General features: G+C 45.2%; 3 protein-coding genes and 1 non-coding gene across 21 annotated transcripts in view; 3 read left to right on the top strand and 1 right to left on the bottom strand.

Annotated features, from left to right (window-relative positions):
• The first annotated feature begins 298 nt into the window (after positions 1-298).
• Positions 299-5799, top strand: LOC118315912 (B-cadherin-like). Of its 3 annotated transcripts, none has more exons than XM_035643590.2 (15): positions 299-683; positions 1168-1266; positions 1354-1506; positions 1599-1754; positions 1852-1993; positions 2086-2258; positions 2331-2459; positions 2551-2736; positions 2818-3062; positions 3175-3317; positions 3440-3664; positions 3765-3989; positions 4096-4226; positions 5001-5184; positions 5266-5430. In XM_035643590.2, the coding sequence occupies exons 1-15, from the start codon at positions 636-638 to the stop codon at positions 5286-5288; spliced, it is 2262 nt and encodes a 753-aa protein (XP_035499483.2). In that variant the 5' UTR covers positions 299-635; the 3' UTR covers positions 5289-5430. The 3 variants fall into 3 exon arrangements, with proteins under 3 accessions (XP_035499483.2, XP_035499481.2, XP_035499480.2); XM_035643588.2 differs by having other exon boundaries at positions 304-683; positions 1357-1506; positions 5001-5138; positions 5266-5799; XM_035643587.2 differs by having other exon boundaries at positions 305-683; positions 5001-5138; positions 5266-5799.
• Positions 5800-6172: 373 nt separating this feature from the next.
• On the top strand, positions 6173-9689 carry si:dkey-30c15.13 (uncharacterized protein LOC558731 homolog). Of its 3 annotated transcripts, none has more exons than XM_035642229.2 (8): positions 6173-6328; positions 6451-6612; positions 6716-6826; positions 6908-6964; positions 7053-7163; positions 7466-7545; positions 7728-7811; positions 9421-9689. In XM_035642229.2, the coding sequence occupies exons 2-7, from the start codon at positions 6451-6453 to the stop codon at positions 7807-7809; spliced, it is 603 nt and encodes a 200-aa protein (XP_035498122.1). In that variant the 5' UTR covers positions 6173-6328; the 3' UTR covers positions 7810-7811; positions 9421-9689. The 3 variants fall into 3 exon arrangements, with proteins under 3 accessions (XP_035498122.1, XP_035498121.1, XP_035498120.1); XM_035642228.2 differs by having other exon boundaries at positions 7399-7545; XM_035642227.2 differs by lacking the exon at positions 9421-9689 and having other exon boundaries at positions 7399-7545; positions 7728-8227.
• frmd4a (FERM domain containing 4A) overlaps positions 9669-18736 on the bottom strand; it is a 99730-nt gene continuing 90662 nt past the window's right edge. For 10 of the 14 annotated variants that reach the window (XM_035642221.2, XM_035642219.2, XM_035642217.2 and 7 more), the window contains 8 exons: positions 17942-18173; positions 17750-17806; positions 17387-17624; positions 16931-17089; positions 16458-16790; positions 15775-16358; positions 14701-14803; positions 9669-13229 (listed from right to left, as the gene is read on the bottom strand). In XM_035642221.2, the coding sequence (XP_035498114.2) occupies positions 13127-13229; positions 14701-14803; positions 15775-16358; positions 16458-16790; positions 16931-17089; positions 17387-17624; positions 17750-17806; positions 17942-18173 (1809 nt within the window). In that variant the 3' untranslated portion in view covers positions 9669-13126. Of the gene's footprint in view, positions 13230-14104; positions 14177-14700; positions 14804-15774; positions 16359-16457; positions 16791-16930; positions 17090-17386; positions 17625-17749; positions 17807-17941; positions 18174-18736 lie in introns of all 14 variants that reach the window. The other 4 variants (XM_035642226.2, XM_035642215.2, XM_047333182.1 and 1 more) reach the window with 2 other exon arrangements.
• trnam-cau lies at positions 15057-15129 on the top strand. Its single transcript has one exon. It is a non-coding gene; the product is annotated as a tRNA-Met (tRNA).

Genomic DNA, 18736 nt, shown 5'->3' with positions numbered 1-18736 from the left:
GACATTTGGATTGAAAAGTGCTGATATAACGACATTAACTGTGAAGGATGTGATGTGAAGAGCCGTGTGGGAAACAGAGTTTTCAAAATAAACATGGCGCGTGTTCGTTAGTGAGTGTCATGGGAGACTCAGAACCTTGTGTGTTTTGTAAACACTCGCTAAAGTTCACCCCAAACGGTCGGGTTCTCCTGCGAGCAAAATCAAAGGGAAGTAATATCTTTAAACACATCTTAGTATTGCAGATTTTTCTGGAGTTCCTCAAAGTTTTTCAGGTTGTAAAAACATGCTGCAGAAACATCATTTCTTTGAAAGGTGAAGAAAGAAAAAGCATCACCAGCATAGACACACGCCTGCAGGTGTGACGGTGCCGGAGCTCACCCCTATGCTGCTTTGTTTTTCCCCAACCTCTAACTGATAAAATCAAACCATTACTCAGCATCAACCGGAGCAAAATGGACTATACGTGATTGCTGTTGCCACACGCAGTTCAAAATAATGAATCCTCACAATGGAGGCAGTACATGGATCTGAGAAAGGATTAATCATTACACTGACTGAGGAAGTTGGGACCAAGCAGCAGGTCTAGTCTAGTGACGGTGGAGGACAGATCACTCAGGTTTTTCTATACTGACGAGATGATGGGGACGACTTTGACGGCGCTTTTGTTGCTGTGCCACGTCCAGGTGAGTGTTTGACACAGCAGTGAAAAGTTCAGGTATTTCTATGTTTTTATTCAACTTTCCTTTTTTTTTTTTTTTACCAAGGCTTGTAAATCCCTCATACACTGGAAACTGAAGACTATACTGCTCAGCACAACTGTATATTATTATTTTTTCTATGTTAATTTGTTGTTTTTCAACAAGATTTATATCTTTTGTGCTCTGCCTTCTGAATTGATGTGTTTCTCCTTTGAGTAATGCAAAATATAATTTTACTTTGTATAATTATGATATAGGCTATGTCTATTATTATGATTTCTATTAATACATGTATATGTAGGTATTTGTGTTTGTGTGAGAGAGTTTATTATTATTCGATACCAAAAAAATCCCTTCCTACATCTGCAAAGTATTGCACACCCATTACTTGATTATCAGTACTGTAAAAAATATATGTATGTAAAATTATTTTATGATATAATTGAATTGCATGGTGTCTGGTCCTCAGTGTTGGGCTGTTCTGGCTGCAGCAGGGATCCAACCACGCTGCTTGGACAACAGAAACAACTGGTCTCATAAGGAAAACCCAACAAACGAAAACCTCAAGGTAATTTTTTTTAAATCTTAAATTTGCTTGATCAGATTACAAGTAAATGTCTTACTTCACAACCTGATTCCTCCATCCTGAACCCAGAAGAACGACTCTGACATGGGCCTCCAGCAGATCTCCAGCAGTGAGTTTCCACATGTGTCTGGCAGTTTGAGACGGACGAAGAGGGAGTGGGTTATTCCTGCAATTAACTTCCCAGAAAATGACAGGGGTCCATATCCCAAATTCATGGTGAAGGTAATGAATGTATTAAAATCATTTTTGATTTTGCATAAGAACTAAATCTATCAAGATCTCTTGACATAAATATCTTTGTTACTGTTCTGTAGATTAAATCAAGCAATGAGGAAAAGGTGGCGATAACCTACAAGATCACTGGACCAGGGGTGGATCAGCCCCCCGAGGGTGTGTTTACTGTTGATCGGCGGTCTGGGGTGTTGTACGTGACCCAGCCATTAGACAGGGAGAAGACTGCCACATACAGTGTGAGCTATAACAAAGCACATCTTCAATTTCAAATAGAGTAAAGTAAATCCTTATGCATGTGCACACTACTAGAATATCTGCTGCCGTGTGTTACAGCTGTGGGCCCACGCAATGAATGAGAACATCAGAGCAGAGGAGCCCATGGAGATCATCATCAATGTCATTGACCAGAACGACAACGCTCCGCAATTCACTCAGAACCGTTTCCATGGCAGAGTGAGTGAAAGCGCAGAAGTTGGTGAGAGAAAAAGAAAGATGAAGGCTGGAGCACATTGAAACTCTACTTCCTAAAATGTGGATTTCAAGTCACTTTTGTGCCGTTGTCAACAGATGACTCTGTCGTGAAGGTAACGGCGGTGGATAAAGACGACCCAGAGACAAACAATGCAATAATAAGGTATCGGATAAGGGCTCAGACGCCTCAAATGGCCAAAGGGGAAATGTTTGCCGTGAACCCAGTAAGTGGACTGATCAGCGTGGCAGCGGGTGGACTGGACAGAGAGGTGAAGTATACAAACACTGCCCTGTTCTTTTTCCAAGACTTCCTCATCTCATCCCTCACTTCCCTGTGTCAGACTCACCCAGAGCACAAGCTGATCATTGAAGCTGCTGATATGGAGGGCGAGGGGCTGACAGCCACCTGCATTGTTATCATCAGCGTCGCCGACAGCAACGATAATGCTCCACAATTCACCGTCACGTCTGTGAGTTGAACAAAGACTTCATTCCTCCGATGCACATGAGGATGTTTAAGATAAACTTCATTGAGCATCTTTGTCTCGCTTCCCCCCTCAGATTTCCACATCAGTCCCTGAGAACGAGGCTGGAGTTGAGGTGATGAAGCTGAAGGCCACTGACAAGGATGAGCTAGGGTCTCCGAATGCCAACACTAAATATTCAATAGTCAAAGGCAACGAGGAGGGGGACTTCAACGTCACCACCGGCTCCAGCAAAATGGAAGGAATCATCAAAACAGCCAAGGTCAGAAGAACAACATCGGTCCACTTCCATCAACATGCAGAGGATGTTGCACTCATTTCATTTCTCTCCATCCACCTCAAGGAGCTGGACTTTGAGAGCAGCCACAGCTTTATTCTGCTGGTGGTGGTGACAAACGAGGCGCCGTCCTCTGGGCCGGAGTTTACCTCGACGGCCACGGTCACCGTGACGGTTGTGGACCAGAACGAGCCTCCTGCTTTCGGTCCAGCCGAGATGCACGCGAGCGTTTCGGAGGATGCGGACACGGGGAGCTCTGTGGCCGACCTCAGGGCTGCTGACCCCGACACAGCCAGGGCCCAGAGTGTTAGGTGATGGGAACACATTCTGTTTACATGTCAATACATGTATGTAGTGTGTTCATTTGTATGTATACTGCTCACTCTGTTTCAGTCACAATTAGGTTGTTTCTCCTGCTTCCAGATATAAACTACACAATGACACTGCCAGGTGGCTGAGCATCGATAAAGACACGGGATCGGTGAAAGTAAAAAGCAGCATGGACAGAGAGTCACACTATGTCAAAGACAGCAAATACACAGTCCTAATTTTGGGCTATGACAACGGTAAGATTATGCTTTTGCCCCCACAAAATGGTCACAGCCTTCTTTCCCTTGCTTTCTTTCCTTTACTTTTTATATAACCGAGCAACAACCCTGCTTGAGTCCTTCTTTATTCCTGCTTCCAGACACTGTCCCAGCTACAGGGACAGGCACCCTGGTCGTGACTTTGCTGGATGTGAACGACCATCGGCCTGTGATCAAGCAGAGAGCAGCCCGTCTGTGCGACAAGGAGCCTGTCGCTGCCCTGCTGGATGTAGTGGACCTCGACGGACCAGGTCACGCCGGACCATTCGTCGTGGAGCTTCAAGGAGAGCACAGGACCAACTGGACCATCAGCATCAATTCCACAAGCAAGAGAGCTCGCCCACTGTATTCACACCCAGTGACAAGAGGTGCAAGTTGTGGTTCGACTCCTGTGGCGCTAATTCTGCATCTGTGGTCCCCTTACAGGCGACGTGGCCTCCCTGGCCCCCAGACGGGAGTTGTCACCCGGGGACTACCATGTGCTCATGCGTGTCTACGATGTCGGCACGCTCTACCAAGACTCCGTCCTGGACGTGGAAGTGTGCCAGTGTCAGGGGGCTGTTTCCACCTGCTTCATCTCACACTCTGCCCCTCGCCTGCACATCTCTTCTCGCGCGACCTCGGTTCTGGGAGCAATTTTTGGTCTCCTGTGTACGTGGCGGGTCTTTTCTTATTCCCCCCAGTATCCTCGGTTTGTTTTCGTTCACTTCCCTGTCTTCCGTTGGTCACGTCATTTTTGTTTTTCTGTTGACCACAGTGCTGCTCCTGCTGCTGCTGCTGCTGCTGAGAAGGAGGAGGAGCTCGGAGAAGGATGTGTCTCACCTCGAAGACGAACCCAGAGACAACGTCTTTTACTATGATGAAGAGGGAGGAGGTGAAGAAGACCGGGTAGGGCAGAAGAGAAGGGAACTGTTTGGCACGAGAGCCAAGCTCTTGTAGGAATCGCTGAGAATTCTTTTTCAGGAGGTTGTCTTCGATGTTGTTGTTACAGGACACCTTTTTTTGTTAGACGTCTTCCTAAATTAGCTGATGTAACTCTTTATTGTCTCACGGTGACAGGGATGGAAGTGCTAGGAGCCTTGTCTACTTTTAACTGTGATGTAAAATTATTTTCATGAGAGCCACAAGTAAAAAAAATGGGCCATTTTCATTAAATATGCACAAAGTGAGCAGAGACTCTTTACACTGTAAAAGCTTTGGTTTTAGTTTCTGACAATTGGACCAGACAGGCAGGTCAGCAGAGGATAAGACAAGCTACCCACTTCTGGTTCAACACTCATTAAGAGAAGAGAAGGAGGCAGGTTCAGCAAACAGATCCAAATCCAGAGATAAGCGCAGGGTGCTCGAGAAGCTTAAGAGTCTTGAGCACCGAGGCGGGTAGATTAGACTGGGATATAGCTACAGCCACAAAGCAATATAGACTGTGTAGTAAAGGACACTGGATGTTGGTTGAATTTATCCAATGACAGGGAGAGATTGAGGGTCACTGAGGGCAACTGGGGGGAGGGGGCAAAAACCATTAGTACAGTAACAGGCAATACTTTATTAGACGCAACAAGACATACAAAACAGAGGAATGGGTTGTAACTAGGGAAACTGTGACACACAAAGCAGAAGTGAAGATAATGATTATGAGTCTGTTTCCTCTCCTTTGTCCTTCAGGCGTATGACCTGAACCAGCTTCAGAGGGGGCTGGATAACTGCCCGAGGGCCACCGATGTGTTTCCCACTGTCCAGAGCCGCCCAAGCTACCGACTGCAACTCCACGCCGATGAGGAGATTGGAAAATACATAGAAAATGTGAGCGATGTGGTCGGAGGCCCAAGGTTTATTGCTTTTTTTAAAGGTGACTGTGTGTGTGTGTGTGTGTGGGAGAGAATTCCTTATTAAACGGCAGCGTGTTTTGATGATGTGATTCCCCCTCTAGATCTTGTGTGCTGCAGACGGTGACCCCACGGCGCCTCCGCACGACTCGCTCCTCGCGTTCGACTACGAAGGTGTCGGCTCCTGGGCGAGTTCGCTCAGCTCCGTCGACTCCTCGGACTCGGCGGAGGAGCAGGACTATCGGAGCCTGCGTCAGTGGGGGCCGCTGTTCGACAGGCTGGCCGACCTGTACACGCGTGGGACGGAGGACGAGGACGATGACATAGAAACACTGCCAGGAAAAACTGAATGGGTCTGACCTTTTAAAAATTGTGTCCGTCGGCCCAAGATGCTCTGTGGCCTCTTCCTGTTGGTTTGTGGTCCGAGGTGGGAGGTGTGCATCCCCTGCTCACGCAGCTTTCTTTAGGTTTGTTGATCGCACCAGGTTGTTGCTGGAATCCGTGGGTGAATAAAGACATTTGCAAACTACAGTATGTGTGTGTCCTGAGCTCACTGTGATGATGTCATGGTTTCATGGTTGCTGTATTGTTTCATTTGTCTCATTCAAAACCTACGAAATAAAATTAAACATCATTTACTCTGAGCTGGACCTTGAAGTTACGCACATTCTGCACCTCAGCACCTGTGAAGACACAAGACAGGATCATTTTATTCATGAATTAAGTGATACCTACAGCCTTGTCAAAATTCTGGGTCGACGTAAAAAGTTACTGTGCTTAAATTATTTGGCTAATAAAAAATTCTCAGGCATTACCGGAGGAACTCATTTCACATCACCAATAGATTTATCCAAGGCTCAAATATAGGTCTTAAAAAGAAAGTGATCTGGTGTGATTTACATTGCACAGCCACAGAACAGGGAGGTACAATGTGAGTAAAGCGTGACGTCCTGCACCCCACCCCTTACATTCACTCAAGAGTGAACTTTAACCGTTCACTATCTACCAACGCATGTGAACTTTGCCTCTCTGACACACTGTGCGACTCTGACGGGAGACGGCAACAGAGAGAGAAACGGTTGTTTCTCGAGTTAGTCCGATTATCCTATCTGTTGATATGGGGGCCTGTGGATAAATGGGTAGAAGCCGACCAATCTTTCAGGAAATGTAAGTGGCTTTAAACAGAAATCTGTTTTGAAATGTGGATCAAGGCCTGTCACAGTAACATATGGGTTTGGCTCTTTTCTTCCGCGGTGATCCTCCTCGTTGGCTCTCTTCTTGCACAACAGATGATGCAGAACATGTTCCAGGAGGGGCTGTACCATGTGTTTTTTAAGGAGACACCTGCAGCCTGCCCACCGGCCGAGGCCACCGATCACGAGGAGCTGGACAACGTTAGGATTCATCGTTGGTTCGGGACCGTGGTCAACACCAGACTCTTAGTGGCCGGGGTGAGAGGCGATGTTCTTGTTCTCGTCCAAACCACCGGTCAACATGTAGTCGATCAGCTTGCAAACATGTCCGCCTGCTTCTTGTCCTGTGTTTCCCCCTCAGGTGGTTCAAGTTCTCAGTGCTTTAGTCTGCACACTTGCCACAGTCACACATGCGTGTGTGAGCTACAACTGCTCCGTCTCCATGACAACACCAGTGTGGTCGAGCCTGTGTGTGAGTCCACCCAGAATTCAAATCCTATCCAGACAGAAACAGAGTCGAAACACTGGGTCATAACGGTTTGTGTTGTTACAGTATGTGGCTGCTGGGTTTCTGGCAATAGAGGTTCAGAGAAGAGCTAATAGATTAAAGGTAAATGCTTCAAATTGATAATTTCCCATGTAATTATTCTGCATAGGGAATCAACTGCCTCACTTGAGTTTGTATGTTCGACAAATAGATCATCACCCTGATGGCTCTGAACGTCTTCAGTCTGCTTTTTGGATTCTCTGCTCTTCTGGCCAATAGTCTCAGGTCTACACAGCCTGTTGCACTCAACACAAACCAACAGGTAACTTGAAATACTTTTCATATTAATCTAAAACATGAAAAACGTGTTAAGATCATTCAGTCTTTTTTCTCCAGAGATCCACCGATACTCCTTGACAGCAGATTTTCGTTTGCCATCAAAATCTTGTTGCAGCATCAGACCTTGTGTGTTAAAAGTGTGAAAAGGAATTATTTATGACTTGTGTGTAAACTGTCCTCCGTGTACTCGCTCCCTGTCGTTTCTTTTGTCTCACCAGCGAGCTGGCTCATATGTGGCGAAGGGGACTTCTGTAGCATTTAGTGTGCTGTGCTTTCTGTCGTCAGTCTACATACTTTTGCTGTCGTGGAGAGGCCTGCGTCGCTACAGCGCCCCCAATACTCAGGCCTACAACCGGCTCACACAGGTAAACAAATATAATAGGATGGAATATACAGAATAAACTTGATGTACAACTTTCTTGAATAGTCTGAAAGTAAACCTCGAAAAATACATCAGTAATACCAAATTTAGAAAGTGCAAAATTCTGTCTGGATTATCACATATTGTTGGATTCATGTCTTTTTTCCCCATCTGTGTTTTGAACAGGATGCAGATGAAACCAATGGACCTCTACTGGAACAAGTGGAATTTAGTCTGTGAAATTTACAATTTTAAAATATCTTTTTAAATGTAAGTATCGCTTTTTTCTGAAAAATCCACTTACTGACTGCACAGGGACTTTCAAACTGTGGTCGACACACTCCTCCTGTTGTAGACCTTGTTACTGATGTTGGTCCGGGACCGTGTGAACAGTGTGTGCACTCCCGAATTTAAGATTGTTTGAAATGTGATGAAATGATATCACGCTGCCTGAACGATGACTCAGTATCACTTCTCCTTCGGGATTCTCGGAGACTTAAACATTTACTTACACCCAAACGATGAAGAAATGCATCAACGTATTCAAAAGCTACAACACTGACTGCATGTTGAATAGATAATAGTGCATATGAAATTTGCCAATAAAATTGACATAAGTTGCTGAAATCTGTGATATTATGCAAAACTGGACTTACACATCAATAAAAGTAAAACTTCTGTCTATATATATTTGCAGATAAAATGAAACTATCCGATAATGTTACAGAATAATACTGTCGTCATATTTTTCCATTTTTTCCTCATTTTCCCCCTCGTTCATTCAGAGATGCTCAACACTAGAGGGCAGCATTGCTACAGGTTCAGTCCAGTCACACATCAACTTCCTCTGTAGGAGGATGCCCTTCAGACCATGGAGGCCTCCTTGTTATAAGAGACACAAATATGAAATACATACTGACCAAAAATGAGATTGTGAACATGCCTTATGCTCACTTTAGTGTTAGGCTAAGTCTGATTCTAACTGTCACCAAAAACCATCAGAGCCTATGGTTTTAATCCCAACTGCCCCTTAATGGACTTAACAAAAACATTGCATGGCCTAAAACTACAGCTGGTCCTCACAAAGATAGATTTCCAAGGCTACACAGACAGTGAAGGGTGTGGTGTGTTTGTGTTTTTAAATGATGGAGTATTTCATTAAGAATATATAGCAAGGTCATACACCACTCCTATAGAGAACACACGCACACACGAGCACACGCGCACACACACACGCACACGCACACTTGTGCAAGTGAAAAAAATACAAAAATCACAGAGCAGCTAGTTTCTCACGGCATGTCTTGCTAACAGCTTCCAGCTGTTGCCTGCTTTCTGGAGCTGCTATGGGAACACGGCGAGTACAAAGACTAACATGGGATTCATTAGCAGAATGGACACAGGATGAGAAATAAGAGAAAGCAGGATCGCGAGGTTTCGGTGTCCTCAAAGAAACGGACAGCCGATTCCTCTCGTGTATAAAACCACATTCCGGGATGGTAAAAACCTCACAACTTCTGTTTTGAGTGTGTGTTTACAAGCCGTGTAGCTGGTGTTTCATGATATGAGTGCACATGGTGAGCAGTATACACAGTCAGTATACAGTCAGTTTGCTCCGATGTCTGCATCTCCTTGCCAGTACACTTGAATGGTTCCATGTTGCATTTACACAAAGACAGATTGTTCAGCGTGAACAATCTGTCTTGAGCGTGACTCGTCACAGACAGGCCATGTGACGAGTGGGAATAAATAAATTATACTAGACTGTGTCAATGTGCAGGTGTTTAAACTTGTGGTCTGCTTTTTCGGTGGCGAGTAGTATCCTCTATGTAATACCTTCTCTCTATCTTTGGAGTTTATCTTGCTTTTGACTCTGCAGGAAATCCTCCTTCTTCTCAAGAGCCAGAGTGTGAGAAGGAAGTGACTGGGGCCTGGACGTGATGACAGAAGAGTGAGTGTGTCCGGAAGTGGTGACTCCATGTGGAGACTCACTGATACTCTGACCTTTCAGCAGAATGGCCTGGACAGATTTGATCTGAGCCACCAGGAAGTGGGCGACTAAATAGCTTCATGTTTTTTTGATTTTGAATTAATGGAAGAGAAAAAAAAACTGACAAAGGCATAATCTTGAGAACATTCATCAATAATTTATTTTTCTTACTCTCAAGAACCACCACGGCTTCTCAACTTGAAAATTCATCATCAATTTCCAACAACACAGTTTTGAAAAATGTAAAGTTACTATACAAATTTTTAATAGAAAAAAAAGAATAAATTAACTGTGGAATTCAGTTTTTTTTCTTATCAATTCCACATTTTTTTCTACAACACCTTTAATGTATTGTTACAGTTGAACAGAACTGATAAAATCAAGTTACATGCTCTATCGTCTGGTAGGGGAAGTGTTCTACTTTTAAACGGTTTGTTAAAATAAGCTTCATTTTGCACATCTGGTATTGAACCTATTGATAACAGTGGAGAGATGTCTAGATCCTATGTGGCAAAGCAGTAACTGGTCATTTTGTAGCACCTGAAAGGGATGTTACAATGTCAGAACTAAAATAAAAACCCAACCAATATTGATTCATATAAAATGGAACTTTGTTAAAACAATGAATGTCAATGTTAAAAAACCCCCAAAACCTTACAGCGCCCCTCCGCACAATACAGGAAAGGACTGACAAAAGAGTTCGATCATTTGTCTTGGGGAGTTTTACAAAAACCTCTAACGTCTCAATGGAGCACAGAAAAAAAGGGCTTTTTGGAACTACAGAGGGGCTGTCACACTTCATCACATTGGGCTCAGAGGTCAGAGGTTAGCACAAGGTCAAAACAGGACCCTCTGTGGGCGGGGCGACACTACGGAGCAAGACGTGCTAATGTTAGCGTATACTACTCGGATGCTGGATATCTTTGGGGTCTTTATCAGTGGATCTGCGCGGCATGCATGGGATTGTGTCTCGAGTGCACAAAATCTGGGAGCAGACTTTTCATTGAGAAAAGCCGGGTCAAAGTTGAACACACCGGAGGAATAGATTCAGATCAGATTAGATTAGAGTAATGAATTCCGATGAGTTGCAGGTAACTGGTTGTGTGCTTGTTCCAAATCCTGGGAAAAAGATTTATCAGATTTGACCGGGCATGGATGGATAACTCTTGGAGAACACAGCCGTGCACAGGGGGCATGAGAGCGGGTTAAACCTTCGCATGGAAAAATTAGTTTTGAAAGTGACAGATTACAACAACTGACGTCAGTGCATGAGGGACACACCACTATGTGGGACAGGGTAAGACACGTACCATTCCTCCCGTGCACTATAGCACGATACAGGATTTCTTTCCAGACGTGATGAGATGTAGAATCTGTCATAATCTTAATAAAATCCCCCTCTGATTAATTCAAGATTTTGTGCAACAATGAAACACTGATAAATGTTATTCTGCAACACATGTCGAGGGAAACTGATTCAGGGACGGCTAGAACATGCAGAGTTCAACTTCCTTTGTACAAAACCAGGTGTGCTTTTCTAACCCTGTTCTGAATATCTGATTGTTGTTTGGGATGTGAGACAAAATAAGTCCTCTCATTTTTTATTCATGGCTTTGCTTCTGCCCTGATACTGGGTTAGTAATAATTGATTAATCTATGTCCTGTAAAATATACTGTAAAAGAAAAACCAAACGCTTATCATTTAATGCCTCGTCTGTGGTTTCAGCTTGTCTAGTTGCCTCCTATGCACTTTGATGGTACTCATCAGTGACGTGCCAATAGTAGCTCCAGCCCTCATACACACTGTCAATGTTGTGCTTTAAAACCAAAGTAAGATCGACTAAGTCATTAACAACTTGCTGATGCCAAGTTGTAAATAAGTGTGTGAAGCGTCGTCTTGCTACTCTGCATTGCTGCTGTTTTACAGCGTGGCTATAGACTGAGGGGATTTGAAGGCATCTATAGCTCAAAGGAGTTGCTGTTCCAGAGCCGAATACAGTACAAAAGTAACACGTTTGGCACAAATATAATAGTACTAGTGTGTGTGCCCCATAAATGCATGTGTTCTGACTGTCGCCATGCGATCTGGCCAGCGCTAAGTTCTGCCTGTCAGTGTTCGGTCAGGATGCTCCTGTCATGCAGAGGTTTTGGACAGAGAGATGAGAACACACAGTGCTACAGAGCGACAGACGAACACACACAGCATGATGTAAACTGGTAAATAAAACCAAGACCAAAGGCAAATAAGAGACAGTCGTGAGAGAAAAAAACATGATTCACTGTAGAGATTTATCACTTAACAGCCTCAATGTCAAACTACATGTGATGCCAACAGGGGTCAACAGCCAATCATATTGTTTTACTTTCAGGGTTGAAAGAGATAAGTGTAAAAAGATGGAATGAAATGTTGCAGTGATTGTGTGTGGCAAATGGTAAACACGGCCCTTCACGTTCTGGCCCTGGGACTGTTCATAATCCACCATGCGGCGCAACAAACTGTTATGGACAGAGAAATCTTATGAAGACCAAAGACGTGAAAATGAAAATGAATGAAGTCACTAAAAAACAGCACAGACTAATGCCAAACCCAATAACCAAAACTCCATATTCTCCCTGAGGTGCACTAATGAGCCTCTACTCCCGAGCATCACAAGGCAGAGAACATGGCAAAACCTCCTGCTTCAGTTCACTCTGAAATGTCAAACCAGTTCATATACTTGTACACTGTTATTGCTATAGTCCTCATAAATATTCTAGACAGAGTCCCAGAAAGCATCCTGATATTGTCACTGTGAATTCACTTTTCTGCAGGGGCGCCGGCCCACGGGAGCCTGCTGTGATCAGCCAATCCAGTCTTGTCTTTGGTTGTGGGTTAAAACTAAACGTTGAATGTCATCTAAATGTTTGTAAATCCAGATCTTTGAAAAGTTTGAGTCAATTGTCCTTTTTATAAATACGCAGGGAGAAATAAAAAAGAAAAAAAAGAAAAAGACAAACAACATTGATGGGAGTGATGACGACCAGCACAGTTTGTTTGGGCCTGGGAGTGGGTTATAAACTGGTGGCTCAAATCCAGTACTGATTTGGTGGCAGTGCACTAGAGTTATTAAGGTTGGGGGGAGCAAAGGTGAGATGTTAAACAGATCCTGGAATGGCCGATGTTGAGTTTGAGTTGTGTTTGATATTATTGTGTGCTCTATCTCTTCCAATCGCTCCTTCCCCCTTGTCCCGTTGCTCGTGTGCTGCAGAGGGTTGAGTAAAGACACGGGCTCTGTGATGCTGTCGGGCAACTGTTCAACAGCTGAGGTGGCACTTCTCAGTCTGTCCTGTGAGATCAGCCCTCATCAGAGCGCAGTGAGCATGTCCTCGTCTGGCTGAGCTGCGATAGAGGGGCATGATAAAAAGAGGGGGCATGGATGGAGGGAGGGATACAGGGAGGAGGGAGGCTCATGTCCAGTCCACCAGTCGGGGTGGGGGCAGGATTTTGTGGGGTTTTAAGGATGAGGTTGTTGGTTGTCAATGGGTAGTAGTGAGGAACAGTGGAGAGGCAGTAGGAGAGGGCAACGGGACTCTTCTAGGCCCCTAAAGGAAGGTCTCAGACCAGGGTTCCAGGTTTGGCCTTGTCATGTCCGTACCACTGCACATCTGCCAGCTCTGAACACAGGGGGCTGCTTAGGAAACAGCTGTCGCTGAAAGACCTGCAGAGGAAGACAAACCAGGATCACGCTGACTTCACAGAACAGCTCCTCATTTCAAAAGATAAATCCATCCAACAATCTCAATACTATCAACTGAAATGGTTTCTAGTGTTCAGCTGCTTCAGAGTTTTTCTTTCTTTGTTAAGGAGGACGTTCAACACACAGCGCATGGTTAAGTATTTCTATTAGTAGTTCCTGTAGGGAATGAGCCACACCGAGCAGAGCACATGCAGAGATCAGATACAGATACAGCCAGAGGAGTAACCTGCCACACATACCTCCACCACCAAAGAGCCAGAAAAATTGTGAACCCTCGTCCTTGTCAGCCCCCACACAGTTGATGATATAGTATAGAGTTCATAGCTGTTTTAGGACACGAGCAAAATGTCCCTTTCACACTTGACAAACGCAGCGGGAGATCGTCCGATCAAGACGCGAACATTCTGTGTTCAAGCAGTGTTTTTGTTTACAGTTATCGACGCGGCCACTCGCTCGCAATGAATTTTCCTGCTGTATTCTCACATGGGCTCAATCTGACATTTTCCGTGAAATTTTACTCGGGGGCTTGCAGGAAGGGTTCTGAAATATGTCCGGAGCAACATTTGCTTTCTCACATTCACCCCCCTCCCGAAAAGTTCAGGAACACGTCCGGACTTCAGTGCCCGTCTGGAAGCAGGTCGTGATACAGTGACAGTTGTGTACAGACAGATTTGCGTGAATAAAAGTCTGACAGGGTGTAAATTTGGTAATTCTTTTGCTACGAAGTGTTTCTTCTTTTATTTTGTTTGGGCAATATCTGCTTATGCTGCTGCTGTGTTTTCCCAACAGTACACTCTAGGTTTACACCACTGGGAGGCCGAGACCACAGACAGTACCTCTATGCGTCAGAGCTGGGCTGAGGGGGAGACTGACAGACGTCCTCAGTAGGAGAGCTGTCTGCTGTGCCTCTAAACCAGGAGAGAGGACACACACACAAGGAAAGACGGGTTAGTGTAGACAGAAAGAGAGACAGGAAAGAGATGACAATATTAGGGTAACAGAAAATTGCTCCGTAAGGACAAGGCAGCCAGAGATTGTGAGAAAGGACATGAAAAACGGAGGGATAAGACAGTGAAGAAACAAAAAGCAGAGATGCTGTCAGTGAAACATTTACACAAAAAGCAGAACTAAATGAAAAGCCAAGAGGTGTTATAATTTGAGTAAGAAGAAAAAAGGTTTGAAATAGAAGTTATCCCAAAATCACATTCAAATTGTCCTGAATGGTTAGTTCAACAGTGAAGAGCAGCTGACACAGATAGAAGAGACGGTCAAAGCTTGTGAGGACGTAACAGTTTGGTCTGGACAAAGATGGCGAGAAGGAAGCTGGGTGTGAAATATCCAGTTTATTCTAAATTAAGATAAATTCATGTCTCCAAAAAATCTCGCCCCCCCAGTCTCAGCGGCTTCATGTGCATGTTGGTGTGTCTCTTACCCGCTCTGCCAGTTGAGGATGTGCTGTGGGCTACAGGGGGGAGTGGGCGTGGCTGCGTGTTCACTGGAGGGCGTCATACTCCTCTGGCTGTGAGGGGATGCAGCTGTGGGGAGAACTGACGGTTAGTCGGGCTGAATAAGATACAAAGGGCATGAGATGGAGAGACAAAAGTAACAAATATACATATATACACACACAGGGGAAACAGACAAAGACAGCACAGCAAAGAGGCTATAGTGAGGTGAGGTGGCAGAGGAATTTCAACTATTCTTCATGTGTGGGGTTCAACGTGGCCTAATAATGACGATCTGCCTGGGGGGCCATTCAAAAAAAATGTTGTGCAGCAATCAGGTCTGGCCTCGTTAGCGCAGTTGGCAGCGCGTCAGTCTCATAATCTGAAGGCCGTGAGTTCAAGTCTCACACGGGGCAGAATCATTTCCCTTTTAGACTTTTCACGGCGTCAATCAATGATCTAATCATTTTAAGATGATGTGTAATTCTAGACCTGTCAAACACAGCCTGCTAACACATCATTTGTTCACACAATTTAAAGCCTTCTACAACTGAGCCATCTGTTGTTCGAACATTAATACATACAGTACATTAATAGTGGAAAGTCGATTTTCTTTTATTGTAGTAACAGAGGTAGGCACAGATTCATTTCTATCTAAATTAATTAAAAAGAGGCATAGTTTTTCCATATCCACAGTACATTTGCACTCACAAGTATCATTAACTTATTAACATACATTTTAACAGAAACAATAAATTGCTGTTCTGAGTTATTGTTAGACCCTCACAACGGACTGTAGAGAGCAACGCTTGTTTGTACAGTAGGAGATCAAATCACCAAGCTTCTGGTTGGTGGAAGACCTTCTCTACCTCAGCCTCGAGTCTCATGACCTCAAGGCCTTCAGTATTTTGTATGATGGATATTTATAGTTACAGCCTCTGAATACACATAATTTTCTGGTAAACTAAATACACGGGTACAGTCCAAGGCTTCAACCTGGCAATGATTTTCTTTTCCCCACATGAGCCGAGGTTGACTGTGAACAAATGAAGGCGACCCACCTGGTGAGCCCTTGGCGAGTGTCCCTATTCTAATCCCTCGTCCATGTCCCAGAGTGCCTTGCTGTGACCCCGTCTCGGAGGAAGTGGACCCCGAATGCGAATGACTCCTCTCCTTCAGGCTCCCTGACGACCTCTGGTACCAGCATCGCAGCTCTTCAGACACTGCTGCCCTCCCCCCTCCTCCGCCTCCACCACCCTCTCGCCCCAATGACGGAGTCCGTACGATTTGAGAGCGTGACGGCGTGAGTCGCCCGCTTCCCTCGCCTCCTTCCTCTCCCCCCCAGGCCTCTTTGTACAGTCCCCCGGCGGTGTAGGAGCTGGAAGTCTTGAACTGGGCCTTCACGCTGTAGTGGCCCTCCTGATCGCTTTCAAGGCTGCGCACCACCACAGGGTTGGGGCTGCCCTCCACATATAGAGGGTACTCCTTGATGCGGTACTGGGAGGAGGGCTGGCTCTGGCTGTGGAGGTAAACTCCATGGTGTCCCCCTCCCATGCTGCCTCCACCTGAGCCGCCAGCAGAGCCGTTCTTAGCTGCCAGGTTTGGCATAGAGCCGGAGTTAGAGGAACCCAGGTGTCCTGCAGACCTGGACAGAGAACATTAGTCAACCCCGTAAGTCTCCAAGAACCTTTTATTCCTTAATACAGAGAGTTGTGGCAAGAAAGTCCCTTTCCCCCACCCTTACCTGTGCCTTTGCCTCTGTCTTTGCCTGGCTTTGGAGGGCGAGTCCTCTCCCAGAGTGGAGTAGTTGGGGTTGCTGCCGGGGGGTCCACCAGACGGGTAGTAATGCTCTGAGCTGCTTTGGCTGGTGCAGGATGAACAGTCATCCAGTGGGTCGGAGCCATTTGAGTTGCGTCCTGGGCCCAAGAAGAAGTCAGGGCTGCCCAGAGTTCCCAGGGTGTGCGGGTGTGTGTCAGGGTCGGACGCAAGCAGCTTGCCCTGGGACTCCAGGCTTGAGCTGCGGTTCCTAAAGTGCTGAGCGAGACTGTGCAGACGTGTAGGACTGATGTCCACTGACCTGCAAGATGAATAATCACTGAATTTATCTGCTGAGCTGGAACAGATCTATCAGTTATAATAATTTTTACAGTCATATTATCAGTTTATTACAGTGGAGTGATGTAACCCTTGAACATCCTTAAAGAAATAAAGACTGACCTAGTAGAATGTACATAGTGTGGGGTCCTGGACCTCAGGTCCGGGGTCGACGGCATGCTGGATTGAGAATTCCAGAGAGGGAGGCTCCTGATGGGGCTGCTCTGCAGAGAGTTACTACCACCTGCCTCTGCACTGCCGGAGCTCGGGAAACGCCTGTGACTTAAAAACAGGTACAAGGAAAATGAGCACAATATAGAAATACATTTTATTACATATGTACTCTATATTATACTATACTATATTATCACATGCACATGTGATCAACCAGTCACTGTCCACACACATCACAGCTAATTTTGACTGAATGAGTTACATTTGAAATAAGTCAACTATACCTTAAATGCACTTGTGGTTGTTTAACACTTGCCCAATAATAATTTTGGCCAGCCTCACACACAAACATTAATATACTGTCACTCTCTTCTAAAGGGCTATTTAAGATAAACTCCCTCGTACCTGGAGTGAGAGGAGCGTTTCTTGACTTTCTCATAGGGCTCATCCAGAGACGATTCGCTCCACATCTTGGGTTTGATGGGTGATTTATCGTAGTCAGAGCGAGTGTAGTGCAGGTGTCGCAGGCCGTCCAGGGACTGCGGTGGAGGGGGCCGACTGTGAGAGGGTGGCCGAGGAGGGAGGCCCTTGTGGGGTGATGCTACTGGAGAGAAGGTAGGGGTTCCTGTGACATTAGGATCATCTGAAAAAGAGAAATGATTTAAATCCGACTGTACAATCGTTTACATTTAATTTCATCACTATCTTGAGCTACAGAAAGTATCAGTGAGTTAGAGTCAGAGAATAATGCAAAGTATCAAGACTCACCGTCATCCAGCACCAGTGCGTCAGACAGCGAGCTGTCTTCAGAACCAATATTGGCTTCTATAGGACAGAGAAACAAACTTTTATCACCACTCTTAAACGTACTTGACAAGAATACGACAACTACAGCTTGTAGAAATAAAGTGCTTTGAAAGCAATCAGATTTTTCTGTAGTAGATAAGAGTTTATTGGTACCTTCTATGATAAGTGACGCTCTCTGCGTAGGTTTCTTGCCAGAGCGGACCCGGTAATCGTTGATAGAGTTCTCAATTTCCTGGAGCTTCTTCAGTGCGTTCAGATAAGACGTCTTCCTCTGTTTCTTCAGCTTCTTACTGCTCACGTGAGGATCGCTGGCGAGACGGCGGGCTGCCTCCGTAATCTGGGACTGAATGGCAAATTCACGCTCCAACCGCTCCAGCTCCTCTTCCTGGGATAAGCATACACACAATTACACAAACATGAGTGCCAGCTGAGTAACACAACCAAGCGCAAAAACACTGGATTGCACACAGATATAGCAACATAAATCTACACACAGTCCAAAAACAACAAGGCTCAGTTTGCAGACATGTATTCAGACTCTAACTCTCCCATGCAACATATTTGGTTGGACACAGACGGCACCTTGCCAGAGAAAACACACACGGAGGAAATCATTTATCTGTGCTGCAGCCCCGCATTTTCTCACCACTGCATACTCTCTATTGACACACTCGGCTCCCCAATAACAAGGCCTCTCCATCAATCCATCCTCTCCTCCTCTACGCTCCTCCGAAGATTTGTGGAGCAGAGACTGTAAAGTGAACCAAGTAAAATATACTTGTCATTGTATATAATATGTAAACTGTTGTATATAGTACAGTATATATATATAGAAACTTGTGAATGTGATTATAGATGAATAGCCTCGAGGCAGTCTTGTGACAAAAAAGCACACAGTGTGCATGTAATGTGTCCTCTCACACGTCAGAACACACACACATGATTTCA

This window comes from Scophthalmus maximus, chromosome 7 (assembly GCF_022379125.1).
Source record: "Scophthalmus maximus strain ysfricsl-2021 chromosome 7, ASM2237912v1, whole genome shotgun sequence".
Lineage (NCBI taxonomy): Eukaryota > Metazoa > Chordata > Actinopteri > Pleuronectiformes > Scophthalmidae > Scophthalmus > Scophthalmus maximus.
Note: the sequence above shows the minus strand (reverse complement) of the source record. Positions and strands in the feature narration are given on the sequence as shown.